At 45.0% G+C, this 24,746-nt stretch overlaps 1 protein-coding gene across 6 annotated transcripts in view; it reads left to right on the forward strand.

The window, feature by feature from the left end:
- PCNT (pericentrin) overlaps nucleotides 1-24,746 on the forward strand; it is a 293,476-nt gene that overhangs the window by 152,415 nt on the left and 116,315 nt on the right. For all 6 annotated transcript variants that reach the window (XM_077448179.1, XM_077448184.1, XM_077448180.1 and 3 more), the window contains 2 exons: nucleotides 4,199-4,369; nucleotides 9,034-9,495. In XM_077448179.1, coding sequence (XP_077304305.1) covers nucleotides 4,199-4,369; nucleotides 9,034-9,495 — 633 coding nt within the window. The remainder of the gene's footprint in view (nucleotides 1-4,198; nucleotides 4,370-9,033; nucleotides 9,496-24,746) is intronic.

Genomic DNA, 24,746 nt, shown 5'->3' on the forward strand with positions numbered 1-24,746 from the left:
ACCCTGAAGATCCAGGAGCCAGCGGTTCCCTCTGCTGATGTATCAGTCCCTTTTGGCAAGTTCATCTACAGGGAATGGGCTCGGCCGCAAAGGACCTTTTCGGTCCCCAAAAACATGGCGGTGCGCTACCCCTTTGAGGAAAGCCTTCTCAAGAAATGGTCGGCTCCTCCGGTCGTGGACCCCCCAGTATTTAAGTTAAACAAAGTAACCACGATCCCAGTTGAGGGGACTCCTGCATTCAAGGATCCCACGGATAGGAAGGCCGAGGCGGTGGCTCGTTCCTTGTTTATGGTTGAGAGGTTAGCCGTGCGACCTATACTGGCATCCGCACTGGTGTCGCAGACACTGACTGAGTGGGCAAAACGTTTGCACCGTGAATTGGGACAGCAACAGGCCTCCCCTGTCTGCGTGGAACTAGCAGACCAACTAGTGCAAGGCCTTAAGTACGTTTGACGCGGCCCTGGATACTCTCCCTCTGTTATCCAGGGCTTCAGTGTCAGCTGTGGTGCCTGAGCCTGATTTGGCTAAAATGCTGGTCTGCTGACCAGGCATCCAAGAAAGCCCTGACGGATCTTCCCTTCCTTGGCGACCGGCTCTTTGGAGCTTCGTTGGATGACATTATTAAAAATGCCATGGGTGGTAAGAGTACACTACTCTCTCAGGCCAGGAAGGCAAAGTAACCATGCCGCAGCCAAGGGCCCTCTTTTTCCGCTCACAAGCGGCTTTTTCATCCCCCCGGTGCTTCGACAAAACGTTCCCAGCCCGACAGGACGTCCACGGACTGTCAAAAGCGCCCCGGAACCGCAAGCCTGTGAACAAAGGTGCTACCGCATGAAGGTTTGCCCCCACCCACATATCGGGTGGGGGGTCGCCTTCGGGAGTTTGCAGCCCTGTGGACCTCCAGGTTATCCGACCAATGGGTCTGTGATCTGATTTTCCACAGGCTACAAGATCGTTTCTCTCCCCTCCAGCATACCCACGTCCCCGGTTCGCCGGGAGGCCATGTTAGGGGCGGTGAGGGACTTGCTGAATCAGGGGGTGATTGTACCAGTTCTGGAATCGGAACGCTTCCAGGGTTTCTACTCAAATCTGTGGTTCCCAAGAAGGAAGGGGTACGTCTAATCTTGGACTTAAAAGCCCTCAATCACTTTGTAAAAGTGCAGAGGTTCAGAATGGAATCGGTTTGCTCAGTAGTCTCTGCACTCCATCAAGGGGACTCCCTGGTGTCCTTGGACATCCAGGATGCGTACCTGCACATACCCATATGCCTTCGGCATTAAAAATTTCTGCGTTTGGCAGTCGGGGAAGCTCACTACCAATTTGTGGCTCTTCCCTTTGGCCTGGCATCAGCCCCCCGTCTTTACAAAAGTACTGGCTCCAGTATTGGTGTTGCTTCAGCAACGTGCGATCGTGAGTTACCTAGACGATCTCCTCCTGAGAGCACCTTCTGCCTCAGAATTGGAGGAGGATGTGACGATCACCCTGCAGACTCTGCGAGAATTTGGGTGGCTGTTGAACCTAAAGAAGTCGGTGGTTGTACCGACCCAGCGTCTGGAGTACCTGGGTTTACTATTAGACTCCAGTGAAGTGAGTGTCTTTCTCCCCTCAGACAACCTACGGATACCAGTGTATCAGGCTGGGGTGGAGTGATGGGGATTCAGTCGGCTCAGGGCCTCTGGTCGACGGACGAATCCAAGTTGCCGATCAATCTGCTTGAATTGAGAGCGATCAGGCTGTGCCTCCACACATGGTCAACGTGTCTTCAAGGTCGTCCGACCAGGATGCAGCCAGACAACGCCACGCCGGTGGCGTACATAAATCACCAAGGGGGAACAAGAAGTACAGACGCTGCTCGGGAGGTCACTCACATATTTCGGTGGGCGGAGCGACACGTTCCGGCCGTGTCAGCCATTTACATCCCAGGGGTGCAAAATTTGCAGGCGGACTATCTGAGTCGACAGATGCTGGACCCAGGAGAATGGGCATTGCATCCGGAGATATTCAGGCGGTTGTGCCTGAAATGGGGCACACCAGATGTGGATCTATTGGCCTCCCGCCTCAACCGGAAGGTGCCGAGATTCGTGTCCAGGATAAGCAATGGCTCCATGGGATCAGTACCAGCTGATCTGCGCCTTTCCTCCGCTAAAACTGTTTCCACGCCTGCTGAGTAGAGTGGAAGCCGAGGGAATCCCAGTAAACCTGGTGGCCTCAGCGGCCCTGGTACGCAGACCTGGTGCGTCTGGTGGCAGATGCTCCCTGGAGGCTGCTGCTGTGAGAGGACCTCCTATCTCAATGTCCAATCTTTCACCCTGCTTTACCATCGCTGACTTTAACATCATGGCTATTGAGAGCCTGGTGCTGAGGAACTGGGGTCTGTCGGACTTGATGATTGCAACTATGTTGAGGGCGCGTAAATCTTCTTCAAGGAAGATATACCATTGTACCTGGAATGCCTATTTCTCCATGTGTGAGGAGAAAGGGTGGCATCCGCGCTCCTTTTCTATATCCAGGATCCTGCTGTTTCTTCAGCAAGGTGTAGACCAGAAGTTGGCGTTGAGCACCATTAAGGGGCAAATTTCAGCTCTGGCTGTCTTTTTCCAGCGACCCCTGGCGTCTCATTCATTAGTGAGTACCTTTTGTTCAGGGGGTACGACATGTAGTCCCTCCGGTGCGTCCACTGTTACCTCCGTGGGATTTGAACCTGGTGTTGGTGCTTCAAAAGCCGCCGTTTGACAATATCAGGGAGATTCCCTTGTTGACCCTTTCACAGAAGGTGGTTTTCCTAGTGGCCATAACATCGGCCAGGAGGGTTTCGGAGTTGGCGGCCTTATCCTGCAAGTCGCCTTATCTGGTCATCCACAGGGATAAGGTGGTGTTGCGTCCGCAACCGACCTTTCTACCTAAGGTGGTCTCGGCCTTTCATATCAATGAGGACATTGTATTACCATCGTTGTTTCCTAAGCCGAAGCACCCCAAAGAGGTGGCCCTTCACGCTCGAAGTGGCTAGAGCTCTAAAAGTATATTTGTCTGCCACGACTCCCTTTCGGAAGTCAGACTCACCGTTTGTTTCAGTGGCTTGCCCAAAGAAGGGTATGGCGGTCTCGTCTGCCACCATTTTTAGGTGGATCAGACAGATTGTAGTACAAGCCTATGCCTTGAAGGGGCAGGTGTCCCCCTTTCCAGTCACGGCCCACTCTATGCACTGTTGCATTACTTTAAAAATATAACATAAAGTTTGCGGTGTTGGGTATCTCTCCCGTTGAGCATACCTGGTTATATGGCAGTGTGTTTTTCTGTACACTGCGTTTTTTTTTTTTTTTTTGTGGGTTTAGTTTCACTAGTTCCAACTTGCCAAGGTGGATGAAGTTTTAATGCTGTTTTTTTTCCCAACCCTCGTTTGGCACTGCTTTGGGATGTCCCATTTAGTTACAGAGAGGAGCTGTGTCGGTCGGTGAATATAAGAGAAAATAGTATTTTTGTACTCGTCGTAAAATCCTTTTCTCTGTAATTTACCGACTGACACAGCACCCACCCCTCCTTTTTCTCTACGTTATACTGCTTGTTGACATACTGAGTCTGCTGGGGCAGTAGGGAGGGTTGTTAGCACAGGGTCCGCCCCTCGGGGCGGTACTGAAAGTTCTGTGTTTCAATTTTGCCTAGTTCTCCTAAAGGCAGGCTAACAAACCCATTTAGTTACAGAGAGGAGCTGTGTCGGTCGGTGAATTACAGAGAAAAGGTGAGTACAAAAATCTTTTTGTTCGTGTTGCCTGAAGGTCCTAAAAGAGGGCAGACAGCATCGACATCTACTATTTCTAAATTGATTCAACAAGTAATCGTTCAAGCTTATGGTTTAAAGAGGTAGTTCTACCCTCTCAAATCAAAGCGCATTCAATTTTTTTATTTTAATAGTAAAAGCAGAGATTGTCTACACGTTAATGGTTTTGTCCATTTAGTTTCTTTTTATAGGCCTTGGGAAATACTTTATTTCATTTTTTATGCATTTATTTTTTTATTTTTTCTTGCTTTTTTTCCATTTGTCTTGTATTGAAAAGCATCCCTGAAAGAGTGCAGAAATATGCGGAAATAAAGATGCACATGTGTCGTTTAATGGTGCCAGGAATGCATAAAAATACTGACTGCTAATGGTGGAGGGGTTTAAAAAAACTCATTCATTTTTTAACTATTTAACTTTCTACAGGCTGTTTTGAATGAGCAGGTGAAGGCTGCGAAGCGCCTAGGAAGTGAGGAAGAGGCTAAATTATGGGGTACTGAGAATGAGCTCACTGCTTTGAGCAATGTGGTAGATGAATTACGTACAGAATGTGAGAGTTGGAAAGCTGAAGCCCAACGTGTCCAGCAGCAGCTAAAGGTTAGAACATAACTATGTATCTAAATGACTGCTAGATATGTGTTCAAAGTAAAAAAACAAAAACAAAAAAAATATTTTGTGAAACCATTTTTTTTTCTCCACCTAAAATCAACCTCTACTTGGTATTACCGTCAACGTTGAGCTTGTTCCTGTGTGGGAACCTAGTCCTTGGTATTGAACAGTGTCCTGACATTTTCTTTCCAAAGTGAATGAGGATTCTTTTAAAGGAGCTTGTGAGCATTGCTGGCCACTCCAGCTATTTAAAACCCAAAAGCAAACCTTTATTATTTTGCAGATTTCCAAATTTCAAAAGAAACAAAGCAGTTGCAATTTATAAAGTATGAACTGCAGTTAATCATCAATTTGTTAGTGTATCTAAATTTGCTAGTACATCTAATACTCCCCTCCCCAGACTGTGACAATGCTGCTTTCTAAAAGTGCCCCTGTTCGTCTCCATCCAACGTTGGGGCACTCTATTACAGGAGGTGTGTACAGGGGTGTGTGTATGTATATGTATATATGTGTGTGTAATAAAAATATATATATTACACATATGGCCCCCTTACATTTTTCACTCTGTTATATTGCAGCCTTTTGCTAAAATACCGCAGCACCCCATATTGACATTTCTTTTTTTAATAAATCTGCAAAAATGTCAACAATTCTGTGTTTTTCTGTCAATATGAGGTGCTGTGTGTACATTGAGGAAATAAGATGAACTTAAATGATTTTATCAAATGGCTGCAATATAACATATTGTGAAAAATTTAAGGGGGTCTGAATACTTTCTGTCCCCACTGTGTGTGTATATATGTGTATATATTATATACATTCTAGAAAAGAATCACATTTTGTTGTTTTGCAGCCTGAAATGAACACAGTTTGTTTTATCCAGCTATATTTACTAAGTGAGGGAGAGACAAAAAGAGAAAAGATCCCCCTATGGTGGACTTTAAAGGCACACTTAAATACAATTAAAAGAGTATTTGTAGTACAAAGAATTATTTATTCATGATTGGATATAGTAGCTAAATTTATGCATATGAAAAATGGAATGTCTAGACAGTTAATGATATTGTCACCATATTAATGAAAGCAAAACGTATTGGGTGCAAGAGGACCTCCTATGTTTCAGAGTACAATTTTTCTCCTCCTTCGGGGATGTATGATGGCATGTTGAATTCTTCTTGTCACCAAAAACTATGCAAGTGTATGAGTTCAATTCTTTATACAATTGTGTTTTGCTCTAAATTTATATTACCATACATTTATTGCTTTTCAACTATGTTATGACTTAGAAAAATGAAGCGTAGGGAGAGGTAACCAACCTCAAGGGACTTTTAACGGTATCAGGCATTACATGTAATGAAGAGAATCGGATAGTAATCACTCAAAAAGAGTTTTGAATAAAAAAAGATTCGTAGAAATTTATTATACAAAAAATTAACAGATTTTGCTAAAACAAACACTATCAATACAGATACAAATCCATACAATACATGGAGATCTTGAAGAATCATTTGCGAACTCCGTCAATGTAATATGGTGCTCAACATGTTTCACTCATAGGCGAGTTTCTTCAGAATCATTGACAAGTATAATACTGCATGGATAAACACATAGAGAAAATTAGTTGAATATAAAGTGCATGTTCCAATATTCACAATAAAGTTTTCAAAAAGAAACCAACAGGTAAATATGATTACTACAAAAGAAATACCAAAAATCATATACATATATATATATATATATATATATATATATATATATATATATATACACATATATATATACACATATACACATATACACACATACACACATACACACACACGAAACAGGGCATTTAGGTCGTTCAAGATCAGAGGGGCTGAAAGATCACATACTCACCCACTGTATGTTCACAAAATAAGTCAATCAAAAAAATACCGTATTGCAAAAAATTAAGAGCCTCAATGGTGGATGGGGGACATCCGGGCTATGTGTGCTTGCAGGAAAACGCTTCAGGATAGCAGTCTAAATACACAATCAAAAAGAGGGAAACGAACCCGCTGTAGTTTAAAAAAAAAGGGCATAATATTCCTCCTAGGAATGGCCAAATTTAGCGATTCCAATGGGATATATATAGACTACATACATATATAGATAATATTGAAGTAATTACCTGATAGGATCAAATTGGATAAATGAGCCCATACAAAGGGGTCAAAGGCTGCCGTAGCCGGTCTGCGGCTTCCTTAGGGTAAGGAGAGGTATCCTCTGGCCGCTCAGATAGAGTAGGATTAACTTTGTATTGCACTAAGGCATATCAAGTCTGGTACAAACAAAGGACAAGAAACAGACCAACAAGCAAAGACCACAAGTTAGTTCGGATAGGTATCTTAATAGAAAATCAGATAGAGATAGAGGTTAAGCTAAAAGTAACAAAAACAAACAACTGCGTACCTTGTTGTACGAACGTATGGACCTTACAAGCACCCAGTCCTCCACAGAAAGAGTGAAAGGCAGTGAAGTGCTGCCTTATAAAGCATTTCCCCCATGGCAGCGGCATCTGGGAACGCCGCCGGTGGGCGGGCAGAAGTATCTCAGCAATCAGTCTCGGAACGAACCGAGGAGTGTTCCGCGCATGCGCGCTGTGATGTAGACCGTCACCCGCGCACGGCGGCCATTTCTACGTCACCGCGCGTATAAGGCAGCACTTCACTGCCTTTCACTCTTTCTGTGGAGGACTGGGTGCTTGTAAGGTCCATACGTTCGTACAACAAGGTACGCAGTTGTTTGTTTTTGTTACTTTTAGCTTAACCTCTATCTCTATCTGATTTTCTATTAAGATACCTATCCGAACTAACTTGTGGTCTTTGCTTGTTGGTCTGTTTCTTGTCCTTTGTTTGTACCAGACTTGATATGCCTTAGTGCAATACGAAGTTAATCCTACTCTTTATGTGAGCGGCCGGGGGATACCTCTCCTCTCTATTTATGAAGCCGTAGACCGGCTACGGCAGCCTTTGACCCCCTTTGTATGGGCTCATTTATCCAATTTGATCCTATCAGGTAATTACTTCAATATTATCTATATATGTATGTAGTCTATATATATATCCCATTGGAATCGCTAAATTTGGCGATTCCTAGGAGGAATATTATGCCCTTTTTTTTTTTAAACTACAGCGGGTTCGTTTCCCTCTTTTTGATTGTGTATTTAGACTGCTATCCTGAAGCGTTTTCCTGCAAGCACACATAGCCCGGATGTCCCCCATCCACCATTGAGGCTCTTCATTTTTTGCAATACGGGATTTTTTTGATTGACTTATTTTGTGAACAGTTGGCGAGTATGTGATCGTTAAGCCCCTTTGATCTTGAACGACCTAAATGCCCGGTTCCGTATGATATATATACACATATGATTTTTGATATTTTCTTTTGTAGTAATCATATTTACCTGTTGGTTTCTTTTTGAAAATTTTATTGTGAATATTGGAACATGCACTTTATATTCAACTAATTTTCTCTGTGTTTATCCATGCAGTATTATACTTGTCAATGATATTTAAAGCTCCTGAAGAAACTCGCCTATGAGTGAAACATGTTGAGCACCATATTACATTGACTGAGTTCGCAAATGATTCTTCAAGATCTCTATGTATTGTATGGATTTGTATCTGTATTGATAGTGTTGTTTTAGCAAAATCTGTTATTTTTTTTGTATAATAAATTTCTACGAATCTTTTTTTATTCAAAACTCTTTTTGAGTGATTACTATCTGATTCTCTTCTATTACATGTAATGCCTGATACTGTTAAAAGTCCCTTGAGGTTGGTTACCTCTCCCTACGCTTAATTTTTCTAAATTAAATATTTTGGATGTGGTATCATTATGTTTTGGTGGCTTCACTTCATTCTTTAAATTAGGTTATGACATAGTTGAAATATGTTTTCCCCTTCATGCACCCCTGAAGGAGAAAAATTGTACTCTGAAATGCGTTGGGTGCAAGAGGACCTCCATATAAGTTTTTTTTCTCGTAAATATGGTGACAATATAATGAACTGTCTAGACATTCTATTTTTCATATGCATCATTTTAACTACTATGTCTAATCGCAAATAAAAAATTTTGTACTACAAATACTCTTTAAGTGTGCCTTTAAAGTCCACCATAGGGGATCTTTTCTTTTTTTTGCTTCTAATACTGGATGTGGCACCATATTGGCATAATATTGCCATTCTGCTTCTTTTGCCTAAGTGAGAAAGAGAACACCAACATGTCAGAATTTTTTGTTTTTTTGTTTTCATATAGCAACATGTGGCAAAAGAAGTTCTGGACAGCAGCACTCCGGAATATAGCCTTTATTTGTAAAAAGTCCAACCGATACAAGCCACAGCAAAAAAAAGGGGCAAACTAACTGATGCGTTTCACACTTAACAGTGCTTAGTCGTAGGTATGACTAAGCACTGTTAAGTGTGAAGCTCATTAGGTTGTTCCATTTTATTAATTTTTTTTGCTGTGGCTTGTATCTGTTGGACTTTTTACAAATAAAGGCTATTCCAGAGTGCGGCTGTCCAGAACTTCCTTTTTGCATTGTAAAGCAATTGTTGGTATGTTCAAGTTAGTGGCATTTATGTAAATTTGCAATCCTGACTCTTGTTCTCTGAACACTCTTTTAACAGAAGAAGGAAGCCTGTGTGTCAGAATTACATTCCCATTCCCAGAAACTAGGAGCTCAGGTAAAAAAACTTCAGGAAGCCTTAGCAAGCCAAGAAGCCATGATTTCTGTTATATCCATGGACTTGAAAAAACACAATGTTGAAGACACGATTGACAAGTGTAATGGCTCAGCGCGATCTGACATGAAGCAAAGAAGCTTCTCTGAAAGTTTGACAGACTCAAGTGCTTGGGACTCCCCTGACATGATTAGGAAACAGGAGGAACAAGTGCAGAGCTTAAGAGGACTAGCTTCCTTCTCTGAGTTAAGCATTAATCATAGTGCTGAGCTGGATGCTATGAAATCAAAGTCATTTGGTTGTGTTAAGCAACTGGAACAATATAATCTTCTAGGATCCAGCACCCCTTCTTTATCTGACAGCATTTACTCCCTGCAGCATTCCAGCCATACACAGAAGACCAGCCCTGTAAGTATTTTATGATTTTGTGAAAAAAAAACAATCTTTTATTGTTCAGTTTGAATAACTGTATCCAAATGAAGGCATTTCTATATTCAGTGCATCTACAGGGGTAATGCCTTCCAAAAAGACAAATATCAGGTGCACTTAACAAAGGTAACAAACTGTTGCATAAAACATCAACCTACGTCTATCCAATAATAAACTTTAGTCTGTATCAATCTCTGGAGAGTAGTATTTCCAACCTGCCCACGTATTTTTTAATTTATCTTGTTGATTTCTAACCTCATGCACCCATCATTCCACCTCCGTTATTAGATCGACTTTTCTCTTTTCCAGTCCGACAGAGTAGGGAAGGTAGCCTGTTTCCAAAACCTGAGTATTAATAATTTAGCCGCATTTAAGAAATGTGGATTTATTATTTTTTTTATTTTTTTTTATAAAATGTAATAGAAGCAGGCATTCCATGAAGCAAAAAGTGCATAGGCGATATTTCTATAGGCTTAGGAGTCTTCTTGATCCATGAGGCAATTGCCTCCCAAAAAGGTCTCATTTTCGAAGACCACCATATGTGGAGGAATGTGTCCTTTTGTTTACAACCCCTCCAACAGCAATCATCTGCTGTCCGATAAATTCGTGCCAGTCGGGCCAGAGTCCGATACCATCTAGCCAAAAACGTATGTAATTTCTTTTATAGAGGCGCATGTAGAGATGTAATGTTTTTTTCTTCTATGTTCACTGACTGACACAGTTCCTTACTTAGACCATCGGGTTGTTACACCACCCTCAGGAGTGGACTAGGCAGAACATGTTAACATGTACTTCAAAACCAGAACTTTCTAGTTCCGCCCAAGGGGTGGTCCCTTAGGTAACAACCCCCAGCTTGCATACTGCAGCCTTAGTTTTTTTTCTTTTTTCTGCCTAGTGAAGAAGGACCTAGGAACCCTGCAGGCCCATCAGTCCATGGATTTTTTTCTGCAGAAGCTTGCCTTTTGCGCAAGATTTAGATCCTGTGATCTGCTATCAGCAGTCGGCTGGGTGACAGGCTGGATACCCTTATCCTTGTAGTCTCCCCAGCCTGGGCAGACCAGAGTTCCACGTTGGGTTGGCCACGACATGCCCCCCAGGCTCCAGGGTCAGCCGGTGAGCTTAATGCTCCGGGGCACACATATGACCATGCTACTGATGTCTGTGTCATAGTGTTCCGGGCCAGCAGCCACCCCGTACTGATAGGAGAGTGGGTCTGTGATGGAATGTTCCCCAGCTCGTCAGGACTGGTGAGTACAGCTCAGCTCTCCCTGCCTCGGTGGGGCTGAGCAGCTGGGTATTCCCTGGGAGGTCGATTTGGGGGTACCTCGCCTCCCTCTCTTCTCTCCCCGTCCCTATTCCCCCCCCCCCCGGGGATGTTGCATGGGCTTCTGAGCGGTGGGGGCTCTCACCTTCCGTGGGGGTTGCACTGGGTGGCTGTGCCCTGGATGTCTGTAATGTCTCTCCCCTGGTTGTCTGGAGGTCTGTGTCTGCTGATCACTGTAGCGATGTTTGCTGCCATTTCCTCTGCCTGTTTTCAGTGTTTCTCATTGCATACAGTGCTTGGCGGCCATTTTTGGTGTGATCAGGGAGAAGCATGGTCAGACTCCATTTTTCTGTAGTCCGGCGGCCATTTTTCCTGTGATTATGTCCTGGACGCTTGGCGGCCATTTTGTTGAAGCCTAAACACGGCTTTCATGCTCAGAGCTGTTCTCTGGGGCTCAGCACAGTGCGGTTTTCTTTCACAAGCATCTAGGAGCTGACACAGGCACACCTAGCCGACTGCGCAAAACTCTGTCAGGGTGGTGAGTCCTGCGGTGGGGGCCCCTCAGCCTGGAGCAGTTAGGAGGGTTGGACTATCACTGTCCTAAGTCCCCAACAGGTGGCAGACAGGGTAGGGTCAGCATGGCTTCAGAAACTGTTTTTGTTCCCCCAAAATCCAGGCAATTGCAACCGGTTCGCCAGCAGATAGTGCAGTGCCCCTGGACGCCTTGTCGGCAGTCCTTAACACTTCGTTGCTAAGATGGAGGCGGTGCGTGGGCGCAAAGGTGGTAAAAAGCGGTCCCTGCCCCCCCCCCTCCTCCGGGGAGAGCTCTGACGCAGACTCGGGGCCCCGCTGAGGCTGGTGACCCCTGCTCTGTTTCAGATGACGCTGACCAGGACCGATCGGACAGTGATGATGAGTTCCCGCCCTGGTCTGCTTGCGACAAAGCGCTTGTTGGAGCACTTACCACAGCTGTGCATGATACCCTGAAAATTCAGGATACATCAGATCCCTCTGCTGATGTAGCAGTCCCCTTTGGGTCCCGTAAGCCAGCCATTCACCTAAGGTGTTCCCGTATCTGACTTATTTCGATAAGTTCATATACAAGGAATGGGGTCGACCACAACAGAACTTTTTGGTCCCCAAATACATGGCGTTGCATTATCCCTTTGAGGAGAGCCTTCTCAAAAAATGGTCCTCTGGTCGTGGACCCCCCAGTATCCAGGTTAAACAAAGTAACCCCGATCCCGGTAGGTTACTTCCAGGGGACTCATGCCTTTAAGGACCCCACAGACAGGAAGGCCGAGGCAGTGGCCCGTTCCTTGTTTACGGTTGTGGGGTCAGCAATGCAACCAGTACTGGCATCTGCACTTGTGTCACATACACTTACTGAGTGGGAAAAACGTTTGCCCCGTGAATTGGGGGAGCAACAGGCTTCCCCTGTCTGCGTGGAGTTAGCAGACCAGTTAGTGCAAGGCATTAAGTACGTTTGTGACGAGGCCCTGGATACCCTTCCTCTGTTATCCAGGGCTTCAGTGTCAGCAGTGGTTCTGAGGCGCCTGATTTGGCTAAAATGCTGGTCGGCTGACTAGGCATCTAAAAAAAAAAAAAAGCCCCGACAGATTTACCCTTCCTTGGTGAGCGGCTCTTTAGAGCCTCATTGGATGACATTATTAAAAATGCCATATGTGGTAAGAGTACCTTACTCCCACAGGGCAGGAAGGCTAAGGAACCACGCTGTAGGCAAGGGCCCTCATTCTCTGCTCACAAACTGCTTTTCCGTCCGCCCGGGACTTTTGTGACGCGGCCCTGGATACCCTTCCTCTGTTATCCAGGGCTTCAGTGTCAGCAGTGGTGCTGAGGCGCCTGATTTGGCTAAAATGCTGGTCGGCTGACCAGGCATCTAAAAAAAAAAAGCCCCGACTGATTTACCCTTCCTCGGTGAGCGGCTCTTTAGAGCCTCATTGGATGACATTATTAAAAATGCCATAGGTGGTAAGAGTACCTTACTCCCACAGGGCAGGAAGGCTAAGGAACCACGCAATAGGCAAGGGCCCTCATTTTCTACTCACAAACTGCTTTTCCGTCCGCCCGGGACTTTGGCTAAAAGTCCCCAGCCAGTCAGAACGACCACTGAAGGACAAAAGCGTCCCTGGAACAGCAAGCCTGTGAGCAAAAGTGCTACTGCATGAAGATTTGCCCCCGCCCGCAACACGGGTGGGGGGTCGCCTTCAGGAGTTTGCAGTCCGGTGGGCCTCTTAGCTGTCCGACCAATGGGTCTGCGATCTGATTTTCCTCTGGTTACAAGATAGTTCCTCTCTTGGCAACCAAACAGATTCTTCCCCTCCAGTATACCCTTACTCCTGGCTCGCCGGGAGGCCCTAATGGGGGCAGTAAGGAACCCGCTGAGTCGTGGGGTGATAGTACCTGTTCCGGAGCTGGAAAGATTCCAGGGGTTCTACTCCAATCTGTAGTCCCCAAAAAGGAAGGGGTACGTCCAATCGTGGACCTAAAGGCCCTCAGTTACTTTGTAAATGTACAGAGGTTCAGAATTGAATCGGTTCGCTCAGTAGTCCCTGCACTTCATCAAGGGGACTCCCTGGCGTCTTTGGACATTCAGGATGCATACCTACACATACCCATATGCCTTTGGCATCAGAAGTTTCTGCGAATTTCCAGTCGGGGAAGCCCACTACCAGTTTGTGGCTCTCCCTTTTGGCTTTAGTCTTTACCAAGGTATTGGTTCCAGTTTTAGCGTTGCTGTGACAACACGGGATTGCTATCGTAGGTTAGCTAGACGATCTCCTCCTGAGAGCATCTTCCGCCACAGAATTAGGAGGATGTGGCGATCACCATACAGACCCTGCAGGAATTTGGATGGCTGTTGAACCTAAAAAAGTCGGTGATCATACCGACTTGGCGCTTGGAGTACCTAGGCTTACTGCTGGATTCCATGGAAGTGAGTGTTTCTCCCTTCAGACAAGCTGCAGTCTCTCAGAGCCGTGGTAAAACTGTTGATGAACCGCAGGTGGTCATCGCTACGCTTCTGCATGCGACCTCTGGGACTCATGGTGACCTCCTTCGAGGCAGTACTGTATGCCCAGTTCCACACCAGAGTCTTGCAGAAGGAGATTTTGATGAAATGGGACAAATCTCCGTTATCCCTGGATTGCTAGATTGAGGTGAGCCAGTCGGTCAGGGACTCCCTGCTCTGGTGGCTGAGATCCCCAGCACTTCGGGAAGTCGTTCCTACCTCTGAAATGGACAGTGATCACAAAGGACGCCAGCCTAACCAGCTGGGGTGGAGTACTGGGAGTACAGTCGACCCAGGGCCTCTGGTCGGAGGAGGAATTCAAGTTGCCGATCAATGCTTGAGCTACGAGCGATCAGGATATGCCTCTCCACATGGTCAATCAGACTTCAAGGTCATCCAATCAGGATTCAGTCAGACAACGCCACGGCGGTGGCATATCAATCAAGGAGGAACAAGAAGCTCGGCCGCCACACGGGAGATCGCTCACATCCTTCAGTGTGCAGAGCGACATGTATCGGCCATTTACATACTGTGAGTGGAGAACTGGCAGGCGGACTACCTAAGTCGCCAGATGCTGGAGAATGGGCGCTGCATCTGGAGGTTCAGGCTGCTGTGCCTACGTTGGAGCACACCAGACGTGGATCTTCTGGCTTCCCATCTCAAGTGGAAGGTGCCAAAATTCATGTCCAGGACAGGAGATCCTTGGGCAGATGCGCTGGTGGCTCCGTGGGGTCAGTACCAGCTGATCTATGCTAACCTATATAGACTAAAAATGGGTGTGAACCCAAAAGGTATATGTACCAGTCAAAAATTTGAAAAACAGCTGGAAATCTCCAGTTGTTACACCTGAAAATAAATCACCTGATAAAGATGTATATGTATATATATATATATATATGTGCAACAATAGCAAACAAATATAAAATACAACTGTATATCTCCAGTAATCGCATAAAAGAGAAAAACACACTGTGTGCTAAATTAATGAAAATGAAAAAATGAAAAGCATGAGTGATAAACTAAAACTCTAGCAAAGTGCAAATCAATGTAAACATAAATAGTAATTGCATAAAATGTGAATGGATTGACTAATAATAATATATAGTGTCCATATATGATTAAAATAAAATTTAATAATGAGTAGTGTCCATATAGTTGACCGACCACCCATGATGAGTTTACAGTGGATGACTGGATTCCAAACAATTTTTTTTTCCAAAGTGCGAATGTGCTCTTGCCACCACCACACATATAAGTTGGCTTCTTACCGACTCAATGCGACCCCCCCCGTAACAGAGGGTCCCAGCAGGCAGAAATAAATTGGATAGGCCCCTGGACGACGTAAGTTATTACGAAACGTGTAGGATGGAGCGACGCGCGGACGTCACCTCGGTCTTTTCGTTTGCTAATCACCAGGAAGCACGGGTTGTTTTGTTTGTGTGCGTCCGGCCGGCGCACGCTTCCTATTAAGCCTGATGCCAAGTTATTTATGCAAGTGCATTACTATTTTTTGAATTAAAAGTTGATGGTTTTACACTATTTGGAGCCTTTATCTTTTATGTGGTATTGCGCTGAGTGGAGAGTGGTGTACGGGAGAGGAGAGATGGCAGAGAATGTATTAGCTCCATCTTTTGGAAGATTTGGGATGAGACAAGCAGCTCATTAATGTGAATGCCTATCCAATTTATTTCTGCCTGCTGGGACCCTCTGTAACGGGGGGTCGCTTTGAGTCCGTAAGAAGCCAACTTATATGTGTGGTGGTGGCAAGAGCACTTTCGCACTTGGGGAAAAAAAATTTGTTTGGAATCCTGTCATCCACTGTAAACTCATCACGGGTGGTCGGTCAACTATATGGACACTACTCATTATTATTAATTTTATTTTAATCATATATGGACACTATATATTATCATTATTAATCAATCCATTCACATTTGTTCATTTATTTATATTTATTTATTATTCAATTACTATTTATGTTTACATTGATTTGCACTTTGCTAGAGTTTTAGTTTATCACTCATGCTTTTCATGTTTTAATTTTCATTAATTTAGCACAGTGTGTTTTTCTCTTTTATGCGATTACTGGAGATATACAGTTGTATTTTATATTTGTTTGCCATTGTTGCACATATATATATATATATATATATATATATATATATATATATATATATATATATAATACATCTTTATCAGGTGTAACAACTGGAGATTTCCAGCTGTTTTTCACATTTTTGACTGGTACATATACTTTTTGGGTTCACACCCATTTTTAGTCTATATAGGTTAGCGCAATTCCTTTTTTCTTATTTCGATTTTGTGTATATTTGTTGTACATCAGAGTTGCAGCTTCCGATAGACCTTGTATTTTGGGTTACTAGATTTTTGTTGTATTCCGTAGCGCAGTTTGCCCCTCTTTGAGTGGAGACCGAGGGGATTCCTGTAATTCTGATTGCCCCAGATTGGCCTCAGTGTCCCTGGTACGCAGACCTAGTGCGCCTGGTGGCGGATGCCCCTTGGTGACTGCCGTTACGAGAGGACTTCTGTCTCAAGGTCCGATTCTCCATCCTGCTTTACCATCGCTGGTTTTAACGGCATGGATATTGAGAGCCAGGTGCTAAGGAACCGGGGCCTATCGGACTTGGGGATTTCAACTATGTTGAGAGCATGGAAATCTTCTCGGAATATATATCGTCGTACCTGTGTGAGGAGAAAGGATGGCGTCCGCGCTCCTATTCTATATCTAGGATTCTGCTGTTTCTACAGCAAGGGGTAGACCAGAAATTGGCTTTAAGCACCATTAAAGGACAAATATCAGACTTGGCTGTCTTTTTATTTATTTATTTTTTTCCAAGCAACCCCTGGCATCTCACTCCTTAGTGAGCACTTTTGTTCAGGGGGTCCGACATGCAGTTCCTCTGGTGCGCCCACCGCTACCCCCGTGGGATCTGAACCTGGTGTTATCGGCCCTTCAGAAACCGCCGTTTGAGAATATCGGAGATTCCTTTGTTGACTCTTTCCCAGAAAGTGGTCTTTCTAGTGGCCATTACATCGGCCAGGAGGGTTTCGGAACTGGCGGCCTAGTTTTGCAAGTCGCCCTATCTGGTTATCCAGTTCACTGACTGACACAGCACCCTCCCCTCCTATTTTTTACGTTCTACTGCTTGTTGACGTACTGAGGCTGCAGTATGCAGGCTGGGGTGTTACCTAAGGGGCCGCCCCTTGGGAGTAACTAGAAAATTCTGGTTTTGTTGTACGTGTTAACATGTTCTGCCTAGTCCTCTCCTGAAGGTGGTATAACAACCTGATGGTCTAAGGAGCTGTGTCGGTGAACTACAGAGAAAAGGATTTTACGGTGAGTACAAAAAAGCCTATTTTTTTTTCTAGAGATACCCATGCTTTACATTAAGAGTCATGACACCAATTTAGAATGCGCACCAGAGACATTGCCCTGTAATACAGGGCCACATCTGGGAGTTCAATTCCCCCTTCCCCTTTACTTCTTCGTAAGGTATAGGCCATTCTATCGCTTCTATCGTTCAATACAAAGGATATAAAGGCTTTATTAGGGGTGCACCGAATGGGTTTTTTGGTGGCGAAACCGATACCGAAACATATATTAAAATTTTTTGCCAGAGACTGGGGACGTGGTACAGGAGATGGCCAGAGACTGGGGACGTGGTACAGGAGATACAATTGATACAATGCAGCCAGAGTGTCTCCCCCCCCCCCCGTTGCAGCCAACCTGTGAAGAGAAGAGAGGAGAGCCGCCTCCACCACCTGTTTGATCACAGCGCCGGGAACATCACGGCTTTAATTTCAATAGCTGTGTGTTCCCGGCCGTGCGCCGTCACACGCAGCCCGTCCAATCCTGCGGGTGATCTGTCTATCAAAGTGCCCAGACAAGGGGGAGGGGCTGTAAGTGACGGTGCACGGTCGGGAACACACAGCTATTGAAATGAAAGCTGTGATGTTCCCAGCGCTGTGATCAAACAGGTGGTGGAGGCGGCTCTCCTGCACTATAGCATGATATAGCTTTTCATGATGGGCTGCACCAGGGGCGGGGGCGGAGCCCCGTCCCTACCCAGGCCACGCCCCATTATCGGCCGTTTTTCTCTTTCGGCAAATTGCTTCGGCGGCCGAAATTTCGGTGCATCCCTAGTAAACATTTAAACATCTGTGGGAGTGAGATGGGTACAGTGTATAAGATCTAAATCATTCTAGGTATTATATTCATTTTTTAGGGCATTTACTCTTCCAAACCATGTCAGGGTATGGACTTTCCATCTCTGCAAGTCCTCTGTTGCCCCTATTAATACAGATCCATGGTTGAGATCATATAAACGTTTTTAATCTGAGGCAATATGTACTCCCAAATAATATAGAGATTTGACATTCCAAATAAAGGGAAAAGAATCTTGCAGAGATGTTGCCATTACAGATGGGACATGACTGGGTAGTAATGCCAACTTCTCAAAGTTTATTTTAAAGTTGGATAGAGTACCATATCTCCGGACTTCAGACATCAAGGCAGATAGAGATTCCTGGGGGTTGGAAAGATAGAATAAGAAGTCATCAGCATATGCTAAGATTTTGTTCCCCAGAACCGATGCCAACCCCTACTATCTCCTTATTTTCCCTCCCTTTACAAAGAAAGGGTTCCAAAATCATAGCAAACAATAATAGGGAAAGGGGGCACCCCTGCCTGGTACCATTACATATATCAAAATAGTCTGAAAGAGTATCATTGACTTTGACCCTAGCCCTTGGGCACGCATATAGAGTCGATATCCAACCCATCATCTGATCACCCAGGCCTAGCACTTCACTTTTGTCACGTGATCTATGTGCTATTAGTTCCCCGCTGATAACTGCCTTATGGGCTTCCCAAACCATTTGATCAGACGCTTCTCCAGATGGGTTTATTTCAAAGTACCTTTCCAATTTATGCAATAGATCTTCCGATATATGTTTGTCATAAAGCAAGGACTCATTTAACTGCCACCTCTGTTCTTGGCTACCCACAGAAACCAGAAGAAAAGTTAAACTAATGGGGAGTGGTCTGAGATCATTATAGATTCAATAGTGGCAGATCTCACACGATTCAGATAACATTGATCTACCAAAATGAAATGAGCTGGGAGTAAACATTATGGGTTTTAGAAAAATAACTATAGTCTTTTTTATTCTCCATGTGTGATATCCGCCAACTATCTACAAGGTGAAGGGATCGGAAAAGTTGTTAACATATTTAAGGGCTCTAAAGGATAAGGGTTCAGGGTGATATTAAAGACTTAAAAAGAAGGAGCTTCTTTTTAAATTCAAACATAGCTCCTCTCTCTGATTTCCCTTTGAGTCTTGATCCTGAGACTCAGAAGGGAATCGGTTTGGATTTAAAAAGAAGCTCCTTTCTATTTTGGGTAATCTTTGGTCTACATCTATGACTGTTGAATGATCGAGTCTCCATAGTCGTTTTGCTGTGTGTTTTTTACCTCACTAATCAAGTATCCTTGAGCTGCTACTCCAAAACCCCCTGAATAAAGGCCCTGGCTGGGTAAAGACCGCAAGCTTATGATGGCTTGCCTTCCGGTAAGCACGCACTTTGTGGTGGAGGTGCACGATTTTATGGTGGTGTTGGAAGTCATGTCAAGAATTCACACATTTGTGTTTTATGGATGGTATAATCTCACAATTTTTGGCACATGGATTAATTGTATATCACAATACCATTTTTAGCGCAGCTCTGTCCTATTACTAATTTTGTATATGTGTGTATCTCACCTTTTGAACTGCTGCTGCTTCTTTATTAGTTTACTTAACGCAGTATTCTTGTATACATATTTTGGCTATAAAACTAACCGTAAGGCTATTAGGTGCATAAATTGAAGCAAATGTATAGCACTGTACCTGTAGCATACCTTTAACAAGAAGCAGTTTTTGGGGCAGTTTGCACAGATGTAAACAATTTCCAAAAGGCTATCGTTGCTCCTTTTGGGATAGGAGATACTGCATGAAACCACTGACTACGGAAATTGGGGCATTCAGGGTTGGATCCTGGCGTGAAGTGCATCTCTTGTAGGAAAACAATATCTACATCCAGATGACACATTTTCTGCCATAATCGACCCCCCTTTTATGAGGTGAGCACAAACCCCTCAACGTTGTAGGACACTTTTCAATGAACTAGCCATTGCATATATCCTGACTGGGTATGTAACACTGTAAACCTATTACCACCTGTCTTTTTTATTTTTTTTAATTTTTTTATCCTCTCCAAATGCACCTGTAATAAAAGAAGAAAAAAATAAAATCCAACAAACTATAACGAAACATTCTACTTTGTGGAACAGTGGTCATCAACTCTGTCCACTAACAGGCCAGGTTTGCAAGATAACTGAAATACATCACAGGTGATATAATTTGCTGCTCTGTGATTGCTCTGTATTCTAGTCTGCATCTCCCCAAGGTAAAACATAAAACCTGGACTGTTAATGGGCCCTGAGGACAGGGTTGATGACCACTGTTTTAGATTATGCCAACTAAAGGGAGGATAGTTCCTTGTGGGTACCAGTAGTCCAACCCCAGATCCCCCTACCCATCTGCCACTATGCAGATTATCCAGTCTCTTGTTGGGGACCAGCCTAATGGAAGAACAACATTTCCTATAGACATTGACAAACAAGAAAACAAAAAGGGAAATAAAGTCTGATGTTCCCCGGGTATAACTTTATTTAGTCTTCTACGGCTGCACCCAAAAAATAAGGAACTAGGAAAGGGAGGGTGGGGGGGGTGAAGGGGAAAGGGAGATAATGGCAAAAGGAAAAATTCTCCTCCCCCCTGTTGTCCTGGAATTGTATATTTGTGGTTTGTGCTGAAAGAATGAAGAGGCTCTTTCACTTGGGGCATTCACATTTCTGAACAGTATCCCTCAAAGTATGAAGATAAATAATTTCACCTTTCAAACTGCTAGATTGTTTGTGGGTGGCTGTATCCCATTGTTCTATTGTTTGTCTGCCTTGGGAGCAACCTATTATGGAACGTGTATGGGTATTAGCTGGGAGAGGGGAGGTTTCTCCTGCAGCCCCACCTGCCTGTGTGTGTCTCGTTACTGAATGTAGTTTACCCCACCCTGTGTCATTATGTAAAGGTGGGGGGGGGGGGGGGTTTGATTCCTCAAACGGCCCTCCCTGCTGATAAGACGGTCTAATGTTAGATAGTTGAATACCTGTGTGTTATGTTCCTGGAGGAGGTTAAGTTTACCCTGCCCTGTGTATGCAAAGAGGGGGGGATTGTCCTCTAAGTGTATATCCTTGTGTGCCTGTGTTTTGAATAGTCTGTTTTCACCCTACACCGATGCGTCGACAAGTGACTGTGTGGGCTAAGGCATTTTTTCGATTTTGCTGGTACCAGAAAAAGGAAGCTTTTACGGTGGACAGACTCTTGAGTCCGGGGGTCAGTGCCATAGGGTAAACCATGCAATAGTAATTTTCGAAAATGCGCTCAACCACTTAACTGGCCCATAGCTGAATGACGGCTACAGGGCGGTTACTTAACTCTGGGAGGGCGTACATTGACATCCTCCCAGAATTCTGCTCTCACGTGTCCCCTGGGGCGCACACTCAAGCACATCCGTGACCCCCGGGTCCGCATCACGGTAAACGGACGCTCATTGCTTGTGACAGGGGAGAGATCGGTGGCAGCAGCACTGTGGGCTAGATCTGTAGTGCCCTCAGCGCTGCTCACTGACAATTAACTCTGCAATACTCCGCAATACCCTAGCCATACTCTGCCATACCCAGTGGTGATGCCCTGCAATACCCAGTGGTGATGCCCTGCAATACCCAGCCATGTTCAGTGGTGATGCCCTGCAATACCCAGCCATGTTCAGTGGTGATGCCCTGCAATACCCAGCCATGCTCAGTGGTGATGCCCTGCCACACCCAGCCATGTTCGGCTGTATTCTGCCTCTGTATGTGGCCAGGCTGTGGAAGTCTCACACATGTGGTATCGTCGTACTCAGGAGGAGTAGGAGAATCTATTTTGGGGTGTCATTGTTGGTATATACATGCTATGTGTTAGAAATATTGTATAAATGGACAACTCTGTGTTAAAAAAAAAAAATGCATTTTAACCACTTCCAGCTGGCCGTCATATGACATTCTTGACTTTGTGCGGGGATATCTGAATGATGCCTGCAGCTATCATATCAGCTTTTTCAGCCGGCGATTCCCTACACCAGTGTTTCTCAACCTTTTTACCTTGGAGGAACCCCTGGCAAAATGTTTGAGATCTAGAGGAACCCCTGAAATGTTCACATCTACAGCTCATGGAACATTGGTATGATCAGCGAGCTGTTGATAACAAAAATTATTTGTAGAAATAGTATTAAATAAAAGAATAAATATTAAAATTTACCTATTTAATGTGAAACTTGTGCTTTCTTTTCCTGCAGGGCTGATCCATTCAGATGACATTACATGGGGCAGAGCATGGGGCAGGGGACATTACGTGGGGCAGGGCACATGACAGGACATTACGTGGGGCAGGACATTACATGGAACGGGGGACATGACAGGACATTACATGGGACGGGGGACATGACAGGACATTACATGGGGTAGGGGACAGACTCTTGGGCACATTGTGGGAGGACACAGCAGGGCACACTTCAGTACTTCTGCTGGCTTCAGAGCTTGTTTCATATCTTCTCCAGTGGCGTACTGTTCCCCCTCGGCCTCTCCTCCTCCTATCCTGTCCACTCCAGATGATGTCACTTACAAGCACTAGGGAAGGACAGGAGGGGAGAAGGAGGAGGGGCCGAGGGGGAGCAGCGTGCTACAGCCAATAGGGTGCCAGCCGCTTCCCTGCCTATCTCTGCCTGTGTCTGCGATCCTTCTGACAGCTGCCTGCAACTGACAGTCAGATCGGCGCGGGACCCCTGGGGACCTCTGGTTGAGAACCACTGCCCTACACCATAAGAATGATCATAGCGGCTGTTCCACTGCTTGATCGTTCTTACGTGAGGCGAGAGGGGACATCCTCCACCGCCCTCCGGTGCTTCTACCGACTCACCGCTACGATCTAAGCCAGGAACGATTTTTTAATTTTATTTTTAATTTCAGGCTTCCCAGCCTAGAGGTGAGATGTGGGGTCTTATTGACCCCATATCTCACTGTAAAGAGGACCTGTCATGCCATATTCCTATTACAAGGGATGTTTACATTCCTTGTAATAGGAATAAAAATGATCAAAAAAATTTTTTTGGGGGAAAAAGTCAAACTAAAAGTAAAATGAACAATAAAAAAAAAAGTTTAAAGTGCCCCTGTCCCCGTGTGTTCACATGCTGAAGCGACCGCATACTTACCGTATTTATCGGCGTATAACACGCACCCCAAGTTTAGGAGGGAATTTTAAGGAAAAAAACTTTTAGGAGGGAAATTTAAGGAAAAAAAACTTATATTTAAATGCCCATCAATGCAGCCTTGTCAGTGTCCATCTGAAGCCTTGTCATGCAGCTTGTCCGTCATTTGCAGCCTTGTCATGCAGCCTGTCCGTCATTTGCAGCCTGTCCGTCATTTGCAGCCTGTCCGTCATTTGCAGCCTGTCCGTCATTTGCAGCCTGTCCGTCATTTGCAGCCTGTCCGTCATTTGCAGCCTGTCCGTCATTTGCAGCCTTGTCATGCAGCCTGTCCGTCATTTGCAGCCTTGTCATGCAGCCTGTCCGTCATTTGCAGCCTTGTCATGCAGCCTGTCCGTCATTTGCAGCCTTGTCATGCAGCCTGTCCGTCATTTGCAGCCTGTCCGTCATTTGCAGCCTGTCCGTCATTTGCAGCCTGCCTTGTCATTTGCAGCCTGCCTTGTCAATTGCAGCCTGCCTTGTCAATTGCAGCCTTGTGCATCATTGTCAGCTTTTATTTTTTTAAATGGCGCCGCCGAGATATCCTGTGTATCTCGGCGGCGCCTCTGTAGTTCTGGGCAGCTTTCGGCCGTACTCGGCGGCTTTCGCCCGCTCTCGGCCCTTCTCGCGGTTTTCGGCCGCCGAGAATGGCCGAAGGTGGCCGAAAGCCACCAAGGAAAGGCCAAAGGTGGCTGAAAGCCGCCCAGAGCCCAAAAAATCGCACAGAAATCGCGGAGGATCGGCGTATAACACGCACTGCAATTTCCCCCTGATTTTAAGGGGGGAAAAGTGCGTGTTATACGCCGACAAATACGGTAAGTCCCGTCCACATATGAAAACTGTGTTCAAAACGCACACGATTTTCATTGCTGTAAACGTTAGAGCGAGAGCAATAATTTTGGCCCTAGACCTCCTCTGTAACTCAAATCATGTAACCAGTAAAAAAATTTAAAGCGTCGCCTATGGGGATTTTTAAGTAGCAAAGTTTGGCGCCGTCCCATGAGTGTGTGCAATTTTGAAGGGCGATGTGTTGGGTATCTATTTACTCGGCGTAACTTCATCGTTCACATTATGCAAAAACATTGGGCTAACTGTACTGTTTTGGTTTTTTTAAAGCACAAAAAATTGCTGCGCAAATACCGTGCGATATAAAAAGTTGCTATGACCGACGACGTATTCTCTAGGGTCTTTGCTAAAAAAAATAAAAAAAAAAAAAAAAAAAAAGCATATACAATGTTTTGGGGCTCTTTGTAATTTCCTAGCAAATGATTTTTACATGTGGGAGAAAAATGTCAATTGTACTGGGTGCTGATGGTGCTCCCTGCATGTTGGGCCTCTGTATGTGGCCACGCTGTGTAAAAGTCTCCCATATGTGGTATCGCCATACTCGGGAGCAGGGCTCGACAAACCCCAGGCGCCAGGTCGCCAATGCGACCAGAAATCGCAACCTGGCGCCTAAGCTGCAATCAGCCCACTCACTATCGATGCCCCAGACATGCAGCGCATGAACGCTGACTGCCGTCCTTCTCCCTCCT

This window comes from Lithobates pipiens, unplaced genomic scaffold (assembly GCF_037356315.1).
Source record: "Lithobates pipiens isolate NorthernLeopardFrog02 unplaced genomic scaffold, aLitPip1_a1.2 Scaffold_22, whole genome shotgun sequence".
Classification (NCBI taxonomy): Eukaryota; Metazoa; Chordata; class Amphibia; order Anura; family Ranidae; genus Lithobates; species Lithobates pipiens.